The sequence below is a fragment of the Benincasa hispida genome, chromosome 5 (genome assembly GCF_009727055.1).
Source record: "Benincasa hispida cultivar B227 chromosome 5, ASM972705v1, whole genome shotgun sequence".
Lineage (NCBI taxonomy): Eukaryota > Viridiplantae > Streptophyta > Magnoliopsida > Cucurbitales > Cucurbitaceae > Benincasa > Benincasa hispida.
Genome location: NC_052353.1, coordinates 3,491,811 through 3,517,014, shown reverse-complemented (window position 1 = coordinate 3,517,014; position 25,204 = coordinate 3,491,811). Strand labels below are relative to the sequence as shown.

At 33.6% G+C, this 25,204-nt stretch overlaps 4 protein-coding genes and 1 non-coding gene across 17 annotated transcripts; 2 read left to right on the top strand and 3 right to left on the bottom strand.

The window, feature by feature from the left end:
* Nucleotides 1-28: 28 nt before the first annotated feature.
* LOC120077625 (protein NRT1/ PTR FAMILY 5.2-like) lies at nucleotides 29-6,148 on the bottom strand. 7 transcript variants are annotated; one of them, XM_039031568.1, is made up of 7 exons: nucleotides 6,113-6,148; nucleotides 5,352-5,457; nucleotides 4,171-5,156; nucleotides 2,368-2,504; nucleotides 1,848-2,065; nucleotides 1,044-1,615; nucleotides 29-940 (listed from the first exon to the last, which is right to left on the bottom strand). In XM_039031568.1, exons 4-7 carry the CDS (start codon nucleotides 2,498-2,500, stop codon nucleotides 58-60), a joined length of 1,806 nt encoding a protein of 601 aa, XP_038887496.1. In that variant the 5' UTR covers nucleotides 2,501-2,504; nucleotides 4,171-5,156; nucleotides 5,352-5,457; nucleotides 6,113-6,148; the 3' UTR covers nucleotides 29-57. The 7 variants fall into 7 exon arrangements, with proteins under 7 accessions (XP_038887496.1, XP_038887497.1, XP_038887499.1 ...); XM_039031569.1 differs by lacking the exon at nucleotides 6,113-6,148 and having other exon boundaries at nucleotides 5,352-5,488; XM_039031571.1 differs by lacking the exons at nucleotides 5,352-5,457; nucleotides 6,113-6,148 and having other exon boundaries at nucleotides 1,848-2,106; nucleotides 4,171-5,098.
* LOC120077627 (heterogeneous nuclear ribonucleoprotein 1-like) lies at nucleotides 5,249-9,307 on the bottom strand. Of its 4 annotated transcripts, none has more exons than XR_005481796.1 (5): nucleotides 8,930-9,307; nucleotides 6,855-8,023; nucleotides 6,433-6,501; nucleotides 6,113-6,219; nucleotides 5,249-5,457 (listed from the first exon to the last, which is right to left on the bottom strand). XR_005481796.1 is itself a non-coding variant. In XM_039031575.1 (2 exons), the coding sequence occupies exons 1-2, from the start codon at nucleotides 9,149-9,151 to the stop codon at nucleotides 6,935-6,937; spliced, it is 1,311 nt and encodes a 436-aa protein (XP_038887503.1). In that variant the 5' UTR covers nucleotides 9,152-9,307; the 3' UTR covers nucleotides 6,541-6,934. The 4 variants fall into 4 exon arrangements, 1 of the variants encoding a protein (XP_038887503.1); XR_005481795.1 differs by having other exon boundaries at nucleotides 6,433-6,483; XR_005481794.1 differs by lacking the exon at nucleotides 6,433-6,501.
* An 87-nt stretch (nucleotides 9,308-9,394) lies between these two features.
* On the top strand, nucleotides 9,395-9,479 carry TRNAM-CAU. The gene is given in 2 exon segments: nucleotides 9,395-9,432; nucleotides 9,444-9,479. It is a non-coding gene; the product is annotated as a tRNA-Met (tRNA).
* A 5,961-nt stretch (nucleotides 9,480-15,440) lies between these two features.
* LOC120077603 lies at nucleotides 15,441-17,710 on the top strand. 2 transcript variants are annotated; one of them, XM_039031540.1, is made up of 3 exons: nucleotides 15,441-15,781; nucleotides 16,049-16,110; nucleotides 16,222-17,710. In XM_039031540.1, exons 1-3 carry the CDS (start codon nucleotides 15,689-15,691, stop codon nucleotides 17,330-17,332), a joined length of 1,266 nt encoding a protein of 421 aa, XP_038887468.1. In that variant the 5' UTR covers nucleotides 15,441-15,688; the 3' UTR covers nucleotides 17,333-17,710. The 2 variants fall into 2 exon arrangements, with proteins under 2 accessions (XP_038887468.1, XP_038887467.1); XM_039031539.1 differs by having other exon boundaries at nucleotides 15,442-15,781; nucleotides 16,022-16,110.
* Nucleotides 17,711-18,947: 1,237 nt separating this feature from the next.
* Nucleotides 18,948-23,881, bottom strand: LOC120077982 (protein PHOSPHATE STARVATION RESPONSE 1). Of its 3 annotated transcripts, none has more exons than XM_039032130.1 (8): nucleotides 23,724-23,881; nucleotides 22,263-23,042; nucleotides 21,956-22,160; nucleotides 21,791-21,867; nucleotides 21,527-21,566; nucleotides 21,241-21,295; nucleotides 20,589-20,658; nucleotides 18,948-19,563 (listed from the first exon to the last, which is right to left on the bottom strand). In XM_039032130.1, the coding sequence occupies exons 2-8, from the start codon at nucleotides 22,932-22,934 to the stop codon at nucleotides 19,234-19,236; spliced, it is 1,449 nt and encodes a 482-aa protein (XP_038888058.1). In that variant the 5' UTR covers nucleotides 22,935-23,042; nucleotides 23,724-23,881; the 3' UTR covers nucleotides 18,948-19,233. The 3 variants fall into 3 exon arrangements, with proteins under 3 accessions (XP_038888058.1, XP_038888060.1, XP_038888059.1); XM_039032132.1 differs by having other exon boundaries at nucleotides 21,956-22,121; XM_039032131.1 differs by lacking the exon at nucleotides 23,724-23,881 and adding an exon at nucleotides 23,610-23,712.
* Between the last annotated feature and the right edge of the window lie 1,323 nt (nucleotides 23,882-25,204).

The window sequence follows — 25,204 nt, the reverse complement described above, 5'->3', positions numbered from 1 at the left end:
TCTGGGCATTTGCCATGAAGTATGCCATGATAATCCTGTGCTATGCCTAAAATATAATCAGGCCGGTTGGATTTTTGAGACCTGATGAGATGCAACTTCTGTATTTAGCAATGCCATGGTTATTTCCTTTTTGGATTCTGCACAATCAACGTTATAAACATAGAATTTTGCAGCTACCAAAAAGAAGAAAAAGTTGATGACGCCCAAGATGGCTAATAATGCATAATAGTGGTCTAGATGAGAAACGTTTAGATTGTCCAGAACCCAATTGCTATGGTTTTTTGTAGTTATATCAGCTACGGTCTTCAGTAAAAAGCTACTCAGAAAATGTCCAATTCCCAAGCTGCTGGTGAAATATGAGGTGCCAAGGCTTTTCATGCCTTCTGGCGCTTGGTCATAGAAGAACTCAAGCTTTGCTACTTCTGCAAAGGCATCTGCTATTCCTGTTATAGCAAATTGAGGAAGGAGAATGAAAATGGTGAGCGGAACCTGGTCATTTTGCTTAAAAGTGTGGTTTTCTCTAATGGTTTTCAATCTCATTCTTTCAGCAATACATGCTACGACCATGACAGTGATTTGCAACACAAGTCCGATACCCATTCTTTGCAGCAATGTGATCCCTCTGGGGTTTTTGGTGAATTGTCGAGCAAATGGAACAAAGAAACGGTCATAGACGACGATACTGATCAGCATAAAGATTGTTATAAAAGCTGAAAGGCTTGCTGCAGGAATTTCAAAATGGGGACCCATGCTCCTGTCTAGGGTGGCGCCTTGTTTGATAAATAATGTTCCCACTTGTGCAACAAGTGCACTTGGTATGAATGTCACTGCCAGAATTGGCATCATTTTAATAATTTGCTTTGTTTCTTCAACTTGAGTAACAGTGCATAGTGTCCATGCTGAGCTCGTTGCACTCCGAACTGCTGCTTTGTCGAGGAATCTGCAGGTAATAGAATTCTAATCATGATATGAAAGGTTGATCATAATCTGTTGGAACTTTATGGTTGATGTCTGACATTTTACATTCAGATTGATAGAATTACCTTAATGAATGAGTATGATCAATCCTACTTTTTTTTGAATTAGTGTAATCTTCCAGATTAAGCTCATGAAGCTCCTTTGAATCATCAGGAATTGGCACATTCCGCTTCTTCACAGCAGCTACAATTACCTTAGCTATCCTGTTGAAAGGGCTTCCTGAAGGCAATTTGTGCCTGTAGAATGGAGTGCCTATCAAAAAAACCAGCACAGAAACTGAAAACCCGATCGTTGGAATCCCATATCCAAGGCCCCAACCTACATTGTCTTGAATGTAAACCAAAAAGGTGTTGGAGAACAGAGTGCCAAAGAAAATGCTAAACATCCACCAGTTGAAAAAGGAGAGCTTTTGGGTTCTTTCCTTGGGCTCAAAATCATCAAATTGATCTGCTCCCATTGTGGAGATGTTTGGTTTTGTACCACCAGTTCCGAGTGCGATAATGTACAATGCACTGTAGAATATGCCAACTTGGAGAGGTGAGGCTTGTTTATCACATTGACCGTCTTTTCCCTCATTGCCGCATGGTGGTGGTCTCAGCGCTGGCAATGTAACTGCCATGGTAAGCAGGACCATTCCCTACGTGACACAAGTTGGATGAATCTAACATGTAAGTAAATACTCAAATTCTCTTCTCCATCCCTTCATTTCTCTCTGAATTTATTTCAGTGATTCTAGAGCTATGTTAAATCAGAATCAAAAGAAGCCCACGTCATCACTTTGATTGAATAAGTTGACTTTTTTTTTATTCTCATTCTAGGGAAATGAGTTTCAATACCATGTAATTCAGTTACAGAATTTGGAATCTTACAACGAGGTAAATTGCAGAAGCTGTGACAAAGGTCCAGTATCGGCCGAGATAAGCGTCGGCGATGTAGGCACCTATAATTGGTGTCATCCACACAGTGCCAATCCAGTTGGTGACATTATTGGCGGATGTCACAATGCCTTGATGAAGTCTGTCGGTCAAATACACCACCAAGTTTGTTGCAATCCCATAGTATGCCATCCTCTCAAACACCTCGTACGCTATATGAAACCAACATCTTGAGACCTCAAAGAACAAACACCTGACATAGGTTTTTAAACAAGGTAGTTTCTAGATGTCAATGCATTTTGTGAAGTGATTATTTTGCTTCCTGTTAGGACTTTTCAAAAACTAATTTCTTTTTTGTTTGATTTTCCTGTAAAGGGTATCTTCTTAAACTGAATTCATTACTTGTATTTTTCAAAAGGTGAGCTGGTGTGCAGGCTAGAAGAGGTTGAGCAAAAGCAAAGCAAAGCAAAACAAAACAAAACAAAACAAAACAGGAAAGTTTGTTGAAGATTACCAACAATGAAGGAGCAGGCTCTCCATCTACCAGTCTTTGATCTTAAAATAGGTCCACCTTTGAGATTCACAGTTCCATCTTGTGTGTAATCATCTCTTCCATTTGCAGAGCCTTTCTCCTCCACCTGTGCCATTATACTAAACAACAGAGAAGCAGAGAAATAACAAAGGAACTTTCTACAAGGAAATCGTTGAAATTCATGTGAGTTCTTTTACCTTTTTATATAATCTTAAGGTAGCTATACATCTTTAAACAACCCCCCCTCCTCCCCAATAAAAAATAAACTAATTTTTATTAATCACCCCCAGACTTATTTAGTGTGAAGTTTAATAATATTAATATATAAAGTATGTAAATTAGGCATGCTGGTTATGGTATAAAAATGTTTAGAATTGGAAATTTTTGAGTTTTAGAAATTTGGTTTTATACAACTTATATGATTTATGATTTATAAAAATAGTGTAAAAGGTGGATTTAAAGGATTTTTTTTTTTAGTTAGAGGGTAAGCATGATAAATTGAAAAATCGAGCCGATCATCCAAACCGAAGTTGGTCGGTCGGTGTCGGCTTAGGAAAAAAAATCAAAGAAATATTTTTCAAAAAAAATCTAAAGAGTTAAACCGACCGACTGATGGCAGCCGGCAGGTTTGTACTCCTAGACAGTCGGGATCGGGTTAAACATTCATTAAATAGACCATAGTTGGTTCAATGACAGTTTTGTAGGGAAACCAACTCTGACCAACTGCTGCACATCTCTAGTTAGTACAATTATCAAACCTAAATTATTAATACTCATAAACTAGATATTTATTCAAGACATGCAAGTCATTTTTGTTTGAGAAATCTCTTTCATTCATCTCTACAATTATCATATGGATTGTAATATTTGTTTGTTTCTCTCTAATGTGATAAATTTGCCTCTAAATCAACGAATTGAATTGCAGCTGACATAATTTCAAGTTAAAAGCAAATAGGCAACTCTTTTTCAGTCACTTTCACAATTTGGTTTGCTCAATATATTATTTATTATGTTTACAATTTTGAGGAAAATGTATAATTTAATAAGAAAAACCGGTGCAGGCAACACATATTACAAACTTTCCTTGCTTGTAGTTATCTTTAAAGTCGGCATAAGATGCTTGGCTAGAATTTATTATTTCTATTTTTTTAAAACCATAAGTTTCATTTTTTTTTTTGTTACCTCTAGAAGAAAATAAGGTTCATACACATTCTCATTATATATATATATATATACTACAAAGGTATTGAATTAAATGCGTAGGGTGAAGAAATTAAACTAATTTCGAGATTGATAGTACAAATACGATGTCAATTGAATTATGCTTATTTTGACATATTATAGTTAGATTGTGTTGTATGATGTGATACTAAATGCAGAAACATCCTTGAGGAGTTCCCAGAATGGTTAATAACAATTTATTGAAAATGAATGTGAGAAACAAATTTCTTTTTTTTTCCAATTAATTTACAAATACTCAATGCACATTCCATATATCAATATAGATATTATCATATTAAAACTATGTATGAATTTCCTTATATATCATAACTATTTCACTTTTCGAAAGATTTTTTTTAGTACAAGGGTATGGAATTTTAAACCTTCCACATTAAAAATTAACCTTTGCCACATTTTCCATATTTGAAAAACTATATATAATTGACTATATTTGCAAAATCTTTCATAAAATATGAAGCTTCATCTAATCTTTCAAGAATTGGTCTGTTGAGTTTTGTCATGAGAAGGAAGTGGACTAACTGCAATTTTAAAGCAAATATTTACCTTCTAATTTCAGTTTTATTCTTCAACTAATCCTTAATCATTTCTTCTCTATGTTTGAGATAGTTAGCTTTTCCCTCTGATTGTCCAACTGCATTTGCACACAAGAATTGTACCAAGTTTAGTTAAACAACAAATTGCCTAAACTTAGGCAAAGAGATGAAAAAGGGTTATAATCTCTACTCTTGGGCTCCCATTTAATAGAAAAGGGATTGATATGGACAGTGCCTTACAAACCATGACAAAGTCACAAAGATAAGATTGACTCTGTGGATTCAATGGAATTAGAGAAAGCATAAAAAGCACCAAGGGTTTGTGTAAAAACCACAAATCTTAATTTGGGGAATGCTTAAGAATGGATTTTAGCCATTAAAATCAAAGACCAATTTATAGAAGTCACACAAAGTAACTTTTTAAGTAAGTACTCAAAAATACTTTTAAGCACTTTTTTTTTAGTTGAACACTAAATCTATGCTTGCAATAATACGAGTGTCGCCAAATTTTCAAGTAATGCAGACTATGCATTAGATTGCTAATTAACATGGTAGAAAGCTATTTTGCAGCTTCACAAACTCAAATTTTAATTTGAAGCCAATCAAACGTTAATGTATGTCTATGACACGTTTTTTGGTTCTATATCTTGACTGTTTCGGTATTCAACAAATAAATTAAATCCTTGATGTTAAAGATCCACTTGCTTTGAGATGAAACTTCTAATGGCCAAGGAAAATTAGTTTAAGTTCAAATTAGAATATCAACAAAGACGAAGAAAAAAAATCTTTTAAAAAAAAATCTAATAAGAAAATAAATCTAAAAATTCCAGTACAAGATAAAGGGTTGCTCCCAAATTGCCTCATTTGGCAATTGCCAATTTCTCGAAGATGAGACTAAAGAAATTAAGATGCACATGGAGAAGATAAAAATATATGTCGCCAACACATTTTCTCAACTCTTGTGTGGGAGTCCAACCAAAAGGCAAACGGAATTATCTGCTAAAAAGAAGTTATTTCAGTCAAATATTGCAATGTTGAAAAGCAGTTAATCATATAAACGAAACTGAGAATCATCAAGAAGAGAATAGTTTTAACCTAAAGGAGAAATTTTAATTGTCAAGTCAATTTATGAGTGAAAAAGTAAATGACATTAGATAACAAATGAAAAGAAAAAAGAAGTATTAAAACAACCAAGCAAATGGATGCCAGAAACTAAAGGATGGAAGAAAGTGTTGCCGCCTATTTGACTGCCCTATCTCGCCAAGCACTTGTTATACCACTGATATTTGAGCATAATCTGGGATCATACATTCAATATTGAACCATAAATAGAAGGTTAGGATGACAGTTCATACATGAGGTTAGAATAATTAAAAAAAAAGTATGTCACACAATACCAAACCTCTACAGCATACAACTGTGATTTCTTATTTGATCCTATAGATGGCAGAGAAGAAAGAAATCGGTTCTCTTGATCAAGATGATATCTAAGGCCCTATTTGGTAGGTAATCATTTGGTAATTTGTTTTTAATTTTTGAAAATTAGGCCTACAAATACCCCTTCCCGCTCTAAATTTCTTGCTTTGTTATCTATATTTTACCATGTATTAAAAAACCAAGCCTAATTTTGAAAATTGAAAAATGTATTTTCTAAAAACTTGTTTTGGTTTTTGAAATTTGTCTAAATATTGAACACTTGTACTTAAGAAGATACAAACCATGGTAAGAAAATGAGAGAAAATACGCTTAATTTTCATAAACCAAAAACAAAATGGTTACCAAACGAGACCTAAGTTACTAAGTTCGATTTTACAAAGTCAAACAAACCAACTCCCTTAATAATCTAACATTATGCGATATACCAAAAATTGAAGAAAAAGGGAATGAAAGTTAAATTAGAGAATCAAAGAAAAAGACCTAATTAAGCCCATAAGAATGTCAAGGTGACATACCGCAACAGAGATGGGCGGTGGAAGAATATCCAAACCTTAGTCCCTTAGCTGCATGAAAGGTCTGTTAAACAATGCACTCAGCAGCTCCGGTACTCCACCTGAAATTCCTGTTCATGCCAAAATCCCATTTAATACCTTGTGCTAACCACAAATTGAAACTCAAAACTTATCCTTTTCCTCATACAAAAACGCTAGATCAAAATAGTTCTCGATCTCGAGAATGTCAGCTAAAATGATGTTTAAGTGGCTTTCAAACATGTTGAAACAAACCAAGTTGTAAAGGTTCCCCATAACAGGAAGAAGCTGATAGCATCTCCTACCTCTATCTTGACTGCCATAAGAAAGCCACATCTACCAAGGACTGCAGAAGCCTAGTATTTAGCAAAACACTGAATGTATAAAAGAGTAGCACTATAAAATTACCGAAATTACCACAGAAAACAATTAACTTGCAATACAATAACAGTATATAGAATATCCTCATAACCACCCATCATCAAGACATCGATCAACATAAAGAAAAGTAAATAGATACTATTCTAGCTTCTACATAAGATTTAAGAGAGAGAAAAAAAACATAAAAGAAGTGTATCAATGTTTTCAATTTTCCAAATGCTCACAACAATAAGCAACCTCAAGAGAACAAGCCTAAAAATAAATATTACTACTGCTAGAAAGCAATGGACATATTCAACTACAGAATTACTACTGTCTGATAGTACTGAGAATGAAGAGATCCAACCATTCTCAGGATTTGTTCCCATCCAGCATTATGTTTTGCACGTGGAAAAGGATGACATGTGCAAACATGTGGTGACAGGGTTAACCATGCCTGGACTGAGTGCCACCATATCCACCACCATAACCACCCGGAGTCTGTGAAGCATCAGATCTCCAGCCACCACTGGAGTAACCTGAATTTCCATTAGTGTCACCATAGCCACTCCCCATGTACCCACCACTCATGCCATGTTGCTCTCCACTTTGACCGGTACCGACATTGCTATTTGGAGCGCTTGCACCTCGTCCACCAGAGGCTCCATAGCCACCATAAGTACCATCGTTTCCACCATAATAACCCTGATTACCATACCCAGAAGCCCCACTAGGCGATTGGCCCCTTGGGGCAGAAGGAGGTCCACCAGTACCTGAGGCACTCCAAGGAGCTGCAGCCCCAAAGCCTGGACTAGCACCATAGCCAGGACCACCATATCCTGGAGCTTGGTTGGCCCAAGAACTTTTCATGGCCCCAGGTGCTCCACTTAGATAACCAGCATTGACAGCACTTGGATTTCCAAATGGTCCAGCTGGACCACCAAATCCAGCATTGGCACCACCATACATACCAACACCATAACTACCATAACTTCCATAAGGGACACCGCTGTTTGGTCCTCCATAACCATAACTTGATACACCATATCCAGAATATGGGGGGAAACCACCAGCAGTAGACTGAGGTTGCATATATCTATTGCTGTCCGATCTACCATCAAAGTTGTTAGCGTTAGTGCCAGAAGCACCATAATTTTGATAGCCTCCACGGCCACCACTTCCTGGATTTGCATCTTTAGGAAGTGCCCTTTTCACCTCTACAAGTTTACCATTCAGTTCATGAAAGCTCTTATAAAGTACTCTATCAACTGCATCTTCATTGTCAAATGTTATGAAACCAAATCCACGAGGTCTTTGAGTATTTTGGTCATACATTATCACTACATCAGTTACTTGACCATAACTTTCAAAATACTGCCGAAACCCATCTTCTGTTAGTGCCGAAGGTAAGCCTCCCACAAATATTTTCTTGGTCCTAAAATATCCACTACCTCCAGAACTTCTACCAGAGTTATTAATCCCACTTCTTGTGGAAGTTTGTTGTTCCTCTCTTGATAGTGCCCTTTTTGCCTCCACCTGTGTCAACAAAGCACAACTTGAAATTGCCGAAAAGACTCAGCACAAATGCAAATAATCAACTCAACATATGCACAAGCCATCATCCTTACCAGTTATCATAATAAGCAAGAAAATATAAAATTTTGCAAGATTTTCAACAACAATATTAAGTTATCATCTCATAATGGGTCAACTGTCAAGTTGATATGCATCGCTTTCCTCACTGTCCTGTATCTCAAACCTAAATTGACTAGCACACAGTGCAATGAAGCAGACTACCATAATTATTTATTACTTTTAACCCGATAAAACAATGACAGTAGTATGCCATTTATATTCTTTTTACCAGGAAGGCATCTCCTGGTCAACTTCTCACACATACAGGTTTCTCTTAAAAAAACAAGAAGCTAAATATCTGGTACAATTCAATATCAGCCGGACAGGATACCGTTCATGTGTCCCAGTATCAAACGAATGATCGCCCACATAACCAACATAAAGTATTCACAAAACTACCAGTCCAGACCCCTTAGAAAACGGTTGATAACTACACTAAAATGATCCGCATTTTGCATAATTTCGACTTCCCTTTTGCAGTTGAAAGAGGAAAAGAGAATTTCCAGAAAACGAAAAAACCAAACGACCAAATAAACTATTCTGAGAGATCTCAAAGGACAGAGTCAATAACAGTAAGCCAATTACGAACTAATGAAATACAAGAAGGACCAAGAGCGAGTAGTATTACTATAGAACCACTGTTAATAATGATGTCCTAAATTAAAGTAATCAACAGTCCACCACTACTACCTACAACAACATGATTCCCAAAATCCCCATAATGAAAACAACAAAAAGCAAAACATACAACGAAGTAATGCAGATAGAAAGAAAATTGCAGAAGAAGAGGCGAGGGGGAAAAAAAACCTGGCGGCCATCGATGGTGTGCTTATCTTGAAGAACCTGATCGAGAACGGAAGGATCAGAGAAGACGACAAAGCCAAAGCCACGGGGACGGCCAGTGGTCTTATCGCGCATAATAACGGCTTGGATAACTTCACCGAATTGGGAGAAATAGTCCCTAAGCTTTTCCTCGGAGGTGTCCCAAGCTATTCCTCCAATGAAAAGCTTCCCCTCGTCGGAGTCCATGTCTCCGATGGCTGAAAGAGTGCCGGAATTTGAAGGTGGTTACCGGTGGCCGATGTGGTTAGGAGTTTATAGTGGTCAGCTCCGAGAGATCGACGAAAGTAGAGAGAGAAATGGAGGGAAGGGGAATGAGCGCCAGAGTACGAGGAGGGAAATTGGGGCTAGGGTTCCATGAAAACGATGTCGGTTAATTAATATTATTTATATATTGTATATAAATTAAAAATAATTTCGATGTCATCAAATGGGGTGGTGGCGCAGTTGGCTAGCGCGTAGGTCTCATAGCTTCCGAGATATCCTGAGGTCGAGAGTTCGAGCCTCTCTCACCCCATTCTTTTTCTTTCTCTCTCTCTTTTTAAATGATATTATTATTATATATATTTTACCCTTTTAAATATATTGTATTTAATATTAATTTCATTCGGCCTAACAGATTTGAGAATTGAGGAATGTGTCTATTTAGTTTTTATAATTCATTTTTGTTTAAAATTAAGTGTAATAATTTTAAATGGTAAAACTACTAAAAAAAATATATATATAAATATTTTAAGTATAATAAAATATCATCCCGACACTAAAATAATTCTTAAATTAAAGCTTTGAAAGTTTTTTTTTTTTTAAATTGAACTTTATAAATATGTCAATATATTAGACTTTTAATTTTGTGTCAAAATATTTTTGTAAAATCAACCATTTTTTAAAATAAACTTATCCTATATATATGTATAATTTTCCTATTTAAGGTTTTTCTAGTTAAGTTACAAATTTCCTTCACTTTGTATCCATTTGGTCTTTGTTATCTCTATTGTTCTTTCTTTCTTTTTTCTTTTTCTTTTTTTTTTTCTCCTTATTACAAGTTTAATTTTTTAATTTTAGCTTTTATTTTTAAACTTTTGAAAGTGTTTAATAAATTTCTAAACTTTTAATTTGATGTCAATATGTCTTTGGAATATTCAAAATTTTTAATAACGAATTTACCCCATAACTGTTTAACTTTAAAAAATTTTATTTTTTAGGTTGAATTACAAATTTCGTCATTTAATTGTGAGATTTGTGTCTATTTGATCCTTAAATTTTTTAAAATGTCTACAGATTTCCAAATTTTTTATTTTGTGTCATTAGGTCTATAAAATTTTCATATTTTCAAGATTTAATTGACATATTAGATATAAAATTGGTTTTTCTGTTTGCTGGTTCTCTAAACCTTCAAATTTGAGTTTAGTAGATCCATGCATTTTTAAAAAATTCAAAAGTCAAATGACTATATTTTTTATTTTAAAAATTTAGAGACTAATTAGATACAACATAAATTCAAAGTTAAAGAACTAAGTTTGAAATTTAACCTGTTTTTTCATCTTAATTACCAAACTATTTGCACTAGGTTATTCTTCAAACTTGTAAGGTTACATCTAGCTTTCTAAAATTTTAATTTTATATTCAATAGGTTTTTTAGTTCTAAAAAGTAGAAATTGTCTTATAAATATTTGATCTTGTACTATATTTTTATACGCAAAAAGTAATGTTTATAAATTTATTAGACGATAAAACCAATTTTATGATTAATAGATCAATTGATTTAAATATTTTCAAATATTTTAGAGACTTATTACCTATAAAATTGAAAGTATAGATCTTATTGGATAGAAATTTGAAAGTTTAAAATTAAACTTATAATTTAGATCTCGTTTGATAATCATTTCGTTTTTTGCTTTTAGTGTTTTAAAATTAAGTCTCTAAAAATTCATTTCGCTTGTAAATTTATTGCTTTGTTTGTATACTCCTTATCATTGTTTGAAAAATCAAATCAAACCTTGAAAACTAAGATCTCATTTGATAATCATTTAGTTTTTTTTTTTATTTTTTTGTCCTTAAAAATTAAGCTATAGATATTATTTTCATCTCCAAATTTATTCATCTATAAGCTACTTCTTACCAATAGTTTTAAAAACCAAGCCAACTTTTGAAAACAATAAGAACTAGCTTCTTAAAAACTTGTATTTACTTTTGGAATTTGGTTAAGAATTCAACCTTTGTACTTAAATATGTAAATTATGGTAAGAAATTAAGAGGAAATATGCTTAATTTTCAAAAATAAAAAACAAAAAAGAAATGTTTATCAAACGGGCCTAAAAAATAGTTTTTAAAAATTTATTTTTATTTTTGAAATTTGGCTAATAATTTAATCATTTACCTAATAAAAATGCAAGCCCACTTAAGAAATTGAAAAAAAAACATACTTAATCTTAGCCTTTTTCTTCCCTACTGCAAATTTTTTTAATTATTATCAATTATTATTATTATTTTGTCTTTTTACCCTGCACTGTTTGTTTGCTTGAACATAGAATAAATGAGGGGGAAAATGACCCCACAACGAGTTAAATGGAGGGTACAACAATTGACATATTCTTAAATTCCAAATTGATTCGCTTGTTTGAAATTCAAATGGAAAATGTCAAAATATCTTTCCAAATAAACGTTTTTTTTTTTTCTCCTACCACCATGTATGCAATCTATCCATATGAATTAAGGATGGTCATTCAAAATCAAACCATTTCTAAAAATCGGACTAAAAACTCAATAAAATTGAAAAATGCAGTTCGATCTAGTTTGAATAAATTTTGAAATCGAATTAATTCGATTTGGTTCGATTTCAATTTCGAAAACCGAATCAAACCGCTTTTAACTTATATATATATATATATATAATATATATATATATATATATATATATATATATTATTATTTATTTATTTATTTATTTATTTATTTATATAATTTTAAAAAATAAAACCGAATTTAAAACCGAACCATTTTTAATTTAAAGAACAAAATCGAAATTAAGATCGAACTGAACCGAACTGTTTTTAATTTTAAAAAATATAACATAGATTTTTTAAAAAAATGTCAAAACCGAATTTGAAACTGAATCAAACTGCATAGGTGCAATTTGATTCAATTCGATTTGAACCAATAAACCGGTTCGGTTCGGTTCGATTTTACATATTAGAAAGTTCGGTTTGGTTCAATTTGACAACCAAACCGAACCGAACCGAACCGTTTTCATTCCTAATATGAAAACAAGTTAAATTATAATAGAATTTTAGTGAGCACAACTCGTTCAGTAAAGGTATACATCATTGATTAAGGAATTTGAAGTTCAAATTCATTCATTCTCACGTATCGTTGAACTAAAGGAACCAAAAATATAAACTTTGTCTTTATATAATAGACCTGATCTCTTTAATTCACATACTTGGATTGACTTATTTTTTCGAGTCAATAATTGTGGAGATGAGTGATTGACTTATAATCTTTATACATTGAATTTGGTCTTTTTAGTCCATAATAACCACATAACCAAACTCACGTTTGCTTTAGATTGACTTATATCTTGTAATTAGAGTTTACTCTTTAATCAAAATTTATAATTTGCATTGAACAAATGTAATTTCATTCACATTTTATCTATAAAATGCCATATTAACATTTCAAAAGTGTTATACTAAAAATGCATATAACAAAAAAAGAACATTAGAAATAAATACTAAAAAATAAATGTATTCAAGTTTAGATAGATTTAGATTGAAAGAAGTTTGAAAGTTTAATCTTCCATCTGAAAAATGAAAAAAAAATAAATCTAGATATATGATAAAAAAATTATAAATATTTCCTTTTTAAAGTAGGAGGGTTTTTTTTTCCCTTTAAAAATACATTTCCATTTGTTTAAATAAATTCATATATTTTTTTTTCCCAAAAGTTATAATATTACCAAGGAGGAGAAATTCACAATAAAATGTTAAACAAAATATGGTTAGGAACTATTTGTAGAGATGTCCACGAGATGGAGCGGGATTGAAGATGACTTCCTCGTTCACGACTCCGCTATCCGATTTCATTCTCCATCCTCATAAAATTTTCCATAGGAATTGGGGCAGAGATTTTCAACAAAAAATTCGCGGAGGTTGGATTTCCTACCGATTTTATTTTCACGTTTGATTAAAAAAAAAACATTTCACTTAAATCACTATTATAAAATTTGTTAGTTAAATAATTAAATTTCTCATATATAATTAAAAGGTTTGATTTTCATAATTTCTAATAGAAAAAATAAAATTTAAATATTATGACAACATATCTAAACCTCAACTTAATATATATAAATATCACAATCTCAACAATATATATATATATATAATCGAGATGGGGACGGGTGGATAATATAATCTCCTCCTTGTCCCCGTTTAGCCAACAGAAAAAAAATCCTTCCCACTCTCTCTCCCATTTCCCGCGGCGAGGTCTTGGGTTAAATAGACATTTCTAACTATTTGGTAACTTAAAAAAAAAAATCGAAAGGCAGACATGATGACACCATTCTAGATCACCAATATACCTATTTTAGAAGTCAATCTATATCCAATATTCTAACAAATTTCTACTCCAATAACAGTTTTGAAACATTTATAGAAAGTTCTATTGCAACTTTTGAAATGATGAGAGTATTTTTTTTTTTAAACAAGTACAAGTAAATACAGATTCAAAGATTTTTTTTCCGGGTTATATTCATTATTTACTTCATAAACTTTGAGATTTATGTCTATATGATTATGAGTGGTCAGAAGTGTATTAAAAGGTTCATAAACTTTCAATTGCATGCTAATAAATCATCGAACTTTTCATATCTAATACATTCTTGAAATTTTTTATTTTATTTTTATAAATTAATTTATTAATTAGATATAAGTCAATTTTTTAATCTAATGAAAATATTAGATCCTTGAATTTTGAAAAAATTGAAAGACTGAATTTATAACATTAAAAGTTCAAGAATCAAATAAAACACGAATCTAAGTTTATAATTTAATTTAATTTAAAAATGTTAATTTAATCATATTAAAGTTAAACCACTTCAAAATTGAAAGGATTAGTATTATATTAACTTTAACGACATCCTTAGGGTGGGGGGACCCACAGGCCAACAGAATCTAACGGCCGGAAATCAATCAAATATACCCAAACTCCCGCCTGAAAAGCTTCATTTCGAATTTCTTGGTATTAAATTAACATCTCGATTTTCTTCCAACATTTTTACATTTTCAAAAGTTTCAAAACAATTTTGTAAACATAAAAAAAAATAAGTAATAAAATATCAATAACGTAAACATAAACGAAAATAATAAATATGAACTTCTTTATAAATTATAAAATATTTATTTATTAATCTAATATATTTTTAAATTCTTTTGGTTTTATACTTTTCTTAAAAAAATATTAACGATATTGATATTTTATCAAATTAAAAGTTTGATAATTTCATCAACAATAACGTTTTAAATCTTGGTTCTCTCTGAATATGATATGTATTGATGAAAATATCAAAATTCACGAAACTGTCAATTAAAATATAAAAAAATTGATATTTACAAATATTTCCAAAAAAAATATATAGAAACAAAGAAGTCTTGAAAAAGAAAATTGAACTATAAACAAACACATTTTACGTTCTTTAAATGAATTAAAATATTTATTACTTATATTATATTTAAATTAGTCACATTTCGTTACTTTTTTAATGTTTCATAAATTGCTTTTTAAACATGTTAAAATATTCATTATTTATATTATATTTTTATTAGTAATATTTTTTTAATGTTACATTAATTACTTTTAAGTTAAATGGTAAACTTGATCCCTATAGTTTGAAGAGAGTTAATAATTTAATTCCTATATTTTATAATTATAATTTAGTCACTATTCTTTGATAAAACTTTCATATATAGTCTCTACGATATGGACTATTTATAAAGATTTAATCAAATCATAAGGACTATTTATGAGATTTTACCAAAACATAATGACTAAATTATAGCCTTTAAAACGATAAGGACTAAACTCTAACTTTTTAATTTTTAACCATAAGAATTAAATTGGTAATTTAGCTTTTCTTTATAGTATAACGTAAAAAGTGAATTTTTATAGAAAAATTATTTTAAATGGTAAAACTATTAAAAATATTTTAAAAAAATAGTAAAATATCATCGTTTATAATAGATAATGATATCTATACATTAATGATATATGATAGTAATCTATTATCATGTATCACTAATTTATTTTTTTATATTTGAAAAGAGTGCATAAAATTTAATAATATGACTTTTTTTTAAATTACTATTTTTCTTGGGTAACCATTTACAGGTTGTAATCACGATGGCTTCTGAGCCCTAACAGTCACTTTGATTCCATTGCTCGTTTCCCCATTGAACTTCAATTTTAAAAAAAGGAACAATTTTTCTTGACCGTTTCACTCTGCCCCACCTTCCCCCTTTCTTTCCATTACTGCAAATTCAAAGGATTCATTCTCTTTCTCTCTCATCTTCATCGGATTCTCCCTCTACCTTCATTCTCTGTAAAGGGTTTCTGAAATCATGAAAACCCATTAGCAGAATCGCCATTTCTGAGTCATCAGAGCTTTGTTCTCAGTGGCAGAGCAACCAAGAAGGAGATTCAGTTAATCTTCTTCCCTTTTCGTTTTTCTTAACCATGGGTTGTTTCATTGCTTGTTTTCGCTCATCCAGTGACGTGAACAAGCATAGGAAACAGAGACGGCGTAAAGTTTTGCCACGAGAACAAGCTGTAAGTCATCTTCTACTTTTTCGAAGCTCATGAGCTTGCTTTTTCTTTCGATGATGATTCCCTTTTGCGATGTTTTAGATTCTCACAGACTCATTCTATTTGTATCAACTTCGTTTTTGATGATTCCCCATTGTATGAACTTGTTTGGTTTCTCGAAGTTTTCTTGCCAAACAGAGCTCTATTAAGTGAAAACCTGAAATCCCATTTGAAATTGAGATTGATGTTTGAATTTTACTGTAGGCTAATGCTGTCTCCCAGCTTGTTCAGGTCTCACCATCAACTGTAGACAGTGCTTCTGATAGATCTATTAGTCCGATTCTGAAAGCTCGGTGAGCATTAAACAAGAAATTAATCCATCCCCCCATCTCCCTGTTTTATTTGAGCATAGGTCTTTCTTTCTAGTGTTGGGTTGGTTCTCAAGTTTTGGGTTTTGTGTGTAGGGATAGGCCTGAGGAGCAACTGAACCTGAGTACTAGAAAGAGAGTAACATTTGATTCCAATGTAAAGACATATGAACTCGATGATGTTGAAGCTGAAGCTGAAGCTGATGCTTTTCTTGAAAAAGATAGTAACAAGAAGGAGGAGAAGGACCTAGCTGAAATATCTCAATCCCAGTGCAAATCATACTCTGAAGAGGGCTCCACAGTTTCAAGCGTTTCGTCTTACCCTCCCAATCATAGGTATCAGAATTGTAGAGATAGTGATGATGAAGATGAATTGGATTATGCTGATAGTGATCTTGATCATGATCATGTTGACACTGATGAAGATGGTGATGATGAGAACGATTATGATGTTGTTGAGGATGAAGAGTATGACAATTACTATGATGATGAAGATGGAATCAGAGAATCAAGTGAGAAAAATTCTGCTGATCAAGTGTTTGCTGATGAGGTCGATAGCTGTTTGTCGGTATGCGGGTGTCCTGGAAAGACCGAACCTCAAAATGGGGTGAGACGAACTGCTCGAGATAGGAATGCTTGTGTTCATTCTGTGTTGAAGCCTGTGGAAAATATCTCACAATGGAAGGCAGTTAAAATTAAGGATAAACATCGGTCGAATCCTCCTCCTTGTAAAGAGAATTTGGCACTGAGTGGAGCTCCTAGGCGTTCTTTTGGGACAGAGCCAAGTTTTAAGAAATCCTCTTTTGGTCATAAGTCAAAAACTTGCCAACCTACAAGCTCAGATCAAGAGATAGCTGTTGATGCCAGCCTTTCGAACTGGTTGAGTTCATCAGAAGTTACACCTCCAAGCAAGACTAGCACAGGCATTTCAGTTCTTCCAACACCAGAGTCACAAGGATCAAACTCACCTAAAAGCCAAGAAGATAGACCAATTTTGGGAGCCTTAACTATGGAGGAGCTCAAACAGTTTTCAACTACACCTTCTCCAAGACAATCACCAAATAGAAGCGCCGACAATATGCCAATCATTGGGACTGTTGGCACATATTGGAGTCACTCTGGCTCTGTTGAGGATTCGGGACCAGCCTCCTCTTTCAAAAGAGTGTCAAATTCCAGCAGCAACTACAGAGAAATGTGTGTGAAATAAGAGTGATACGATGCCGAGTTCTGATTGATGTTGTGGAAGAACGAAACCAGTTTGTGATGGGTGACAGTGCCTTTGATGTTGTTGATAAATGAGGTTTGAATTCGAGGGGTGATAATGTCATTGATGATGATAAATCGAGGTTCGAGTTTGAAGAAACGAATGAATGCAAGCTTTTACCAACTTACACAACACCATTGTATGATAGATAAGTTTGTGAGATACCTGTGTGGAGAGGAGTTAGTTGTATTGGTGTGTGTCCATTACATTTATTTCATTGTTTTGTGAATTTGAATTGATTTCTGTAATATTCATTTGTTCGATTGGAGTTAATGCATTCGTTTTCCTGTCATATATATATATATATAATCTTTTTCCTTATCTACATTCCTTTCCTACTGGCTGTTTTAAGGGATCCATTGATGAAATATTATGGATGATTTGATGATGTGTCAAACATGTTCAATTAACCTGTGATGATAAAAAATAAAGTTGCCCCCTGGTGGTGGGTCTTGAGATATTTGGTGAAATATTTCTAAAAATTCATTCAAAGTTCAAGCCCTTGGGTGGAATACTGAATAACTTGAAATCATTTGAGATGAGCAAACCTTCTATTAAGATCAATTGGTAAAGAGTGGGGAAACTAATTAAGTCCCCCCGGACACTGGGATGTGTAATGAAGCATCACAGCTTTATCAAGAAAGGGGTAAGCCTCCGTTATCAAATCGGCTGTTCTTTGATCAGCTGCTATGGAAAGTGGTTAACTCATTTGCTAATCTTTTGGTTTATGAAAAATAAGCTTATAGACACTTTTCATTTATCGGTCTTTTTTTTTGTTATCTACTTTTTGAAAGTTTTTAGAATCTCCACCAAACTTTAGAAACTAAATGAAAAACCGTTGTTATTTTTGAAATTTGACTAATAACTCAAATGTTTCGTTAGAAAAAATTAAAACCATAATAAGAAATGTGTGAAAAACACAACTTAAAAAACAAAAAATAAATCAAAATGATCCTCAATTGGGGTATTGAAAATTGAATTTTTGTTCCATCAATACATTTTAAAATCTCTAATTCTTTAGGGGATGTTTGGAATAATGAGTTGAGTTATAAAGTCTGGAGTTAATATGTTGGAGTTAGGAAGTCTATATTTGGAGTATAGAATTATAAGACCGAGTTCAAATGTGCAAACTTCAATAATATTTACTATTGATGTTGAGTTATTCAATACCAACTTATGAAGACACCCCAAAGAACCAGTTTGAAATGACTTTTTAAGTGCTTGAAAAAATGTTCAAGTCCAAAAGAAAATTTTATTTAATTATTATTATTTTAATCCATGAGTGTCTAGGCCAATTTACGCGCAACTCAACCCATGACCTCGTAACTCTTAATCAAAGGAATGTTTCCTTATCTACCAATAGGCTAATCCATGATGATTAAGTACAAAAGAAAATATTTTTAAGCACTTTAAAAAGCCATCCCAAACCTTTTAAAAAAGGGAAAAAAATTCAAATATACGTTAAAAATATTTCCTTGGCACTTAGAAAGTCATTCCAAAAGATATCTTGAATTATTAGAAATAGATTTTGTAAAATTACACAAATGGGGACAGAAAATTCTTACAGAGCACCCTTTAACACTTGCATATTGAAAGCAACTCAGCGCTAAAGTTGCTACTGAGTGTACAATTTCCATATACAAGAGAATAATGTTACCAAAACTTGAATAGCGTTATTGCTTGCTTATAAACTAGAATGTGACATCATATATATCTAATGCCTATGTGATTCTCAAAGCCAAAACCAAGGACTACTCTTTCCGCAAGCTACAATGGGATTTGAAGATTCAGTATTTTCTTTGGACAATACAAAAGACAGACACAATGCAGAAAACATAGCCTACTCATTCTGTCCTTTGGCGCTTGGATAGCTGGGAACCAGATTCAGAAACATCAGCCTCACGATTTTCCGGGACATCCTTATGAGGAGCTACTAGCTTCTCGTCTACTTTGTCAGTAGCCTTTCCAGATATTGAGTCAGCTTCAGATGGATCGGTGCGGACTGTGCGATTTTCCACCTGGGAAGTTTCCAGCACTGTATCTGAGAATGGAGAATCCTCCAAAGTGGATGCCGATGACTTTGTCAGGTTATTGCTCGACTTGCATTGTTTTTCAAACATCATCTGAAGGTATTTCCCTTGTTCTTCTATTCTTAACTGTAAATTTCGTTGGATCTGTCAAAAAGTGAACAAGAAAGGAATTAGTTCATGGATCATTAAATATCAAATGGAGGGATGGGGTACTTAAGGGACCAAATGTTGGGACGAACGTATTCATTAGAACTCAAGGATACAATTGTATAATCTATAGAATATATCTTGTTCAAGAAACATTGTAGGACTAATGCATTCACGTCCACATGCACAAACACATCCCTTCTTCCAGCATTCATCAAACACAACAGGCTGTTTGCAGCATTGAACTGGTTATTATAGTCTGTAGGTTATAGTAATATATATTTGAGGTGCAAAATATTTTAGTTTGGGCTCTAATATTTTGTGTTTGAGGGTGCAGACTATATACAAATGAAGAGAGATGATGGTCACAAAATATTAAACACCGTCGACAAAGAAGGTTTTCAAATAGTTCAACTGTAGTTAAGTGTGAGTTATAATAATTGGGAACTTTAACTATCATAATGGGAGACCCAAACATTGAGTGGGCTATGATAACTCACTCCACCCGAGGCAAGTTGGGACCCAGATGGTTTCATAAAGGAATGACCAATGCATAAGCTCTCCATCTCTCTAGGCTCTTATGTGTTATTGACATTGTTCCTAGACCATCAAAAGCATATACCAATCTTTCATAATTTATAAAGCTGAGACGTATTTCATGATTGGCTAGAGCAACTTATCATAAAGGACAGGATTCAGCGAGCAATTTCACCTATCAAAATAAAATCATCTCTCTCATAATTTGCTGGATACTTTCTTTCATAGCTTAAAGTCTCATGACCTCCCTAGCATACTTCATAACTGTAGAGGCTACCACATGATTCCACCACATTAAACAGGGTAAGATTAAAAGTTCTTTTAACATCATCAATAAAAAGTTCCAACAAACTTCTGACTTCTTGCGACTGAACTCAATGTAGTTTTAACAGAATTATTACTATGGCAATCCTTGGGTCACACTTTCGTGGAAAGGATTTTACTCAACTCATCGGCAGAATTGCTTCAAAGGAATAGATACATACCTCGAGTTGTTCATGTAACCTTTTCTGAACTTCCATCTGCAAACGTAGAGCTTCTGTGATATCAATACTCCTGTCATGCAAATCCAGTTTGATGTCAAGAAAAATCACTTTATATTTGGGAAACTTTGGTTGTTTGCAAGAAAGATCATAAGTACAGAAGGCCACAGGTTATGTTGGTTTTCAAAACAATGTTCTGAAAAATAATTTCAAACCAAATGTACCCTAAAAGTATTCCCATGTGAACTACTGCAAATCCGCTAGTTTAAGAAATATATTAAGCGGCTTATTCAAGCATCATTCAGTATCCCCCAACAAAACAGAATTTCCTGTATTTCATTCTGAATGGTTTAATCCCCTAGAAGTAAGAAATACCCATATCCCTCAGAGTAACCTTTTGTGAGTAGTTGAAAAAAAAAACAAAGAATTGAATGAACAAGTCCAATTAAATGTGCCTTGAAACCTCAACCATCTAAACAAGTCAGACAAAATATACCTAGAAATCTCAACCAACTTGAACAAACCAGTCCAAATAAAAATGACTAGAAATCTCAAACTGATAATGCAACCAGCCTTTATGCCATACTTGAAAAATCAAACCGCACAGCTTCAGTTTTCCAAAAAGAAAGAAAAAGAAAAAAAACAAGCAACTTACGTTTTGAGATCGAGAGATGAAATATCCTCAAGCGGGGTAGTGCTTTTCTCCATTCCTGCAGATAAAATGAAAATTCATGCAATTTTCGTTCCAAAATGTCAAATGTAATCAAATAATATGAGCCATCATGATCTAATTATTGTACTTAATTACAGGGGTAAAAACTTGCATGCATAAAAAAATTGGATTTTGATTTTTCTTCCTCAGGAAAAGTGATGTTTATAATTGAAAGATGAAGGACACAAAGAATTAACATAAGTTAGATATCGAAAAGTATTTTCTATACCTTTTGTTGATTCTGGTTGGTATCTAGCCGTTCTATATTTCTGCAAGCAAGAAGCAATTTAGCCAATTGCATAAGTATCTAATATACAAACACACAAATGCATATTTTTTTTATTACCCAAAAAATGTTTGAACATCTGCACACAGTGCAGGGGTGGGACCATGCATCTGCAACTGTCTTTGTGTAGACTACACCTAATGAATGTCTGAATTCCTTTTATTTTTTATTTTTTACAATTACAAGTTCATGTACAAATAAATATACCTGCAAGTGGCTCTTAACATGATAGATTGTCAAACCCTCAACTTGCATAAGCTTCAGAACAGCCTTCGGAGTTGCTCCTGACAGTTGAAAATAGTAAGCCCATTAGCTACAATAATCATTTTCAGAGTCGGGACGTGAAACAGGTAGTGTTAAGGTAATACACACTTTCACTACCACCGAGTTTGTTTACAGCCTCTACAAATGCATCATGAAGTTCTGGTGTCCATCGCATTCGTGGCTTAGAGGGAGCTCCATTTGAAGGAGTTGAGGTGGGAATCATAGGAATTTCCCCAGAAGAAGGAAGCTGGTTTTGAACTTGAGATTGCTGCACCTGCATTTTTATTGATGGTTTAGATGCTCGGTGCTCCATCTGAGGAATAAACATGACCAATGCATTCATATTTCCCTATTAGAAGTATCAATCCAGTAAATGGACATAACAAAATAAATAGTATCGTGCAAGCACTCCAACCTTTGGTTCCAAATCTGCAACATTGGCATCCACTAGAAGGTCACTCCAATTAGAAGTCAATGAATCATCAGTTATTAATCTATCCGTCCATTCTTGCCAATCATTTTCTTTACTAAAATCATCTGATACCATAAGAGAGCTGCAACTAATGTTTTCTACATGACTATTGCCAACAGGGTTATTATTTTCAGGAACCTCCAGAAAACCTGGCAGTGCATCTGAACACCACGAATTGGCATTTTCACCCGGAGGATGGTTTGTTGATGAAAGGAGTTCTGAGTGAGAATGGAACAGTGCACCATTAGCTGATGACTCGGGAATGAATGGTGCATCAGATTGGTTTTCATACAACGAAACAGACGAGTAATGGAGATCTGTTGAAAACCCTGGAGAAGATGAAAATATATGGCCAACCACTCCACTGCTTGAGTGTATATGACTGGAATGAACAAGTGGCCTTGATACCAGCTCACGTTCCATTGAAACCTGTTGAGAATCTGGCAACTTAGGATATACCTCCTCCAAAGAAGTAGGCAGCAGCACTCTTAATGATTTAGATATTTCTTTATTTACTCCTGCACTACTATGCTGCCTTGCATTTGAACTTGGAATCGATAAGGCAGGACTTGCCTCAATTTTCATCCTTGTATCAAAGGAAGGAACAAATTTCATCTATTTGTGGCAGTAATTTAAGTTCCACATGGCAATCCATCATATTGTAGCACATAACTGACCCCTTAATTTATCTCAGTAGTTACAGCTTATCTCTAAGCCCAATATCTAGAAATGGAAAGATGGAAAGAAAAAACATCAATTTCATATCTCTAAAAGGAAAAATAATTTCAGAGAAACAAAATTAATGAACAAAAGCATATACAAGTCATCACAAATTAAGAGGGTTTGCACTGTTCTAAATGATACAAGACCCATCAATCACCAAAGTTTAGATGATTGGATTTGGAGCTAATTTCCAAAAACCTAACAATTTAATTACTGACAAAAGCAAAAACAACTTTTTTCCCTAGATTAATTCAGTTAAACCCTTCCCAAAATACTCATCAAATACCATTTTCTGAGTTTCTTACCATCAACTGGCATCAAATCAAACCAGCATCAAAGCTCTTGCAATTATAAATTTATAATCATTTAAAAACAAAATTTCTACAGTTTCAACTCCAGTATAACACATACACCAGCCAAATTAATAAGAATTTAAAAGAAAAAAAAGTGGAATATCAAACCCTGGAGACTAATTATTGAAAGCAATGATAAAGTAGCTGAAAAAACTGAGTTCAACAACACATTGTTAAAACAAATTAACAACAAAAGAATCAGATAAGAACATACAATTGAGCAGCCAAATGGGTAATAGTTGAATCCCAAAACAAGTAACAATCAGCAGCAAATGGAAATTAAATTATATATCTAACTAATCAAATGGATAAACAAGAAAATTCTTACCCAAAAGGCACACAGAAAGCCTCTAGAAACGAGAAGAAGAAGCAAAAAAGAAAAATAAAAGGAACCCTTTGAAGAAAAAGACTGGGGAATAGAATCCGAAAACCCACAAAATGATTCGGCGGTGAGAAATTGGAGGATGAAGTTCTTGGGTCACAGGCGGGTGATTTAAATATGTCACCGGCACAGCCGATGAAGGCAACGGTGAGGTGACGGCCGTGATGGTTCCGCTTTGTCATCATTTGCACTTCTGTAATGTACGGAGCTAAATTATCGCACGCGCTCACATTGGCGCGTGATTGCAGTCGAATAATATGACCAATGGTTTGTACAGTGAAGGTTTATGATTGGCTGTGAAGGACAAAAATGAAAGGATGCGAGTGGGAGTGTTTTAATGTTGTCATTTTTCTGCTCTGTCCTAGTGGCCAATACGACTCGTTGAAATAATAATAATAATAAATGTTTCTTTTTCCTGAAAAAAAAAAACTAATAAAAAAATGTTTTATCTTTTAGGTTTTTCCCGAATGAGCATACAACTTTCCAAATTTATAATCTCAAACTTTAAATTTAGGGTTTTTGCCCAATAGTAACTTGGTCTCGACACGAACTGATATTATTAACGATTATGGGAATTGGAATTCGGACCTCGAAATATTTTTATCCCAATGATGCAGAGTCTATTCTTAGTGGTCCTTGTCGGGAGTACGGAGGAGCAGATGAGATTATTTAGGGCTTAGATCCCAAAGGTTGTTTCTCTGTTAATAGCGCATATTCCTTAACAATGAGCTTAGACACAATGCTTCATGTCTTTGGCTCTGACTTCCTAAAAAATATGACTTTCTGGAAGTCTGTATGGAGACTGGGAGTGCTTTCGAGGGTTAAGCTTGCGGTGTGAAAGTCTATCTCAAACTCTCTACCCACCCTCAATAACATTGTCAAAAGAGGAATTGTTACTAACCTCCTTTATTCTTTTTGCAGAAAATTTGTTGAATCTTCAAGTCATGTGTTGTGGGGTGTAAATTTACTAAAAGTGTTTGACTCTCTTTCTTTCCTTCCTTATTTGGTTTACTGTCTTGTTTCAGGGAATGCTGGAGCTTGACGAACTGCTGGAGCTCGACGGACTGCTGGACCGGGGTAATGAAAGAGCTTAAGAGGTCGAATCGAGATCTCATTGCCATCATTATGTGAGGTGTGTGGAATTACATAAATATTTTAAATTTGAGCGATAAGCCTCCAACGCGCAATGTTTTGCTGGATAGGATCTCTTTGCATGTGGAGGAGTCGCTGGGGGTAGTCTCGACAAGTAGTCCTCAATGAGGAGGGAGATTCCGATGAGTTATGTGTTGTGGGTTTCGCCGGCTGATGGGTTTTAGAAGATCAACACTGACGCTTCTTGGAATGATATCGAGGAAGTTGGGTAGTTTATGACTCTTTTGGCTCTTTTATCATGGCTGGTTGTGAAAGAGTGCGATTCAAGTGGCCCA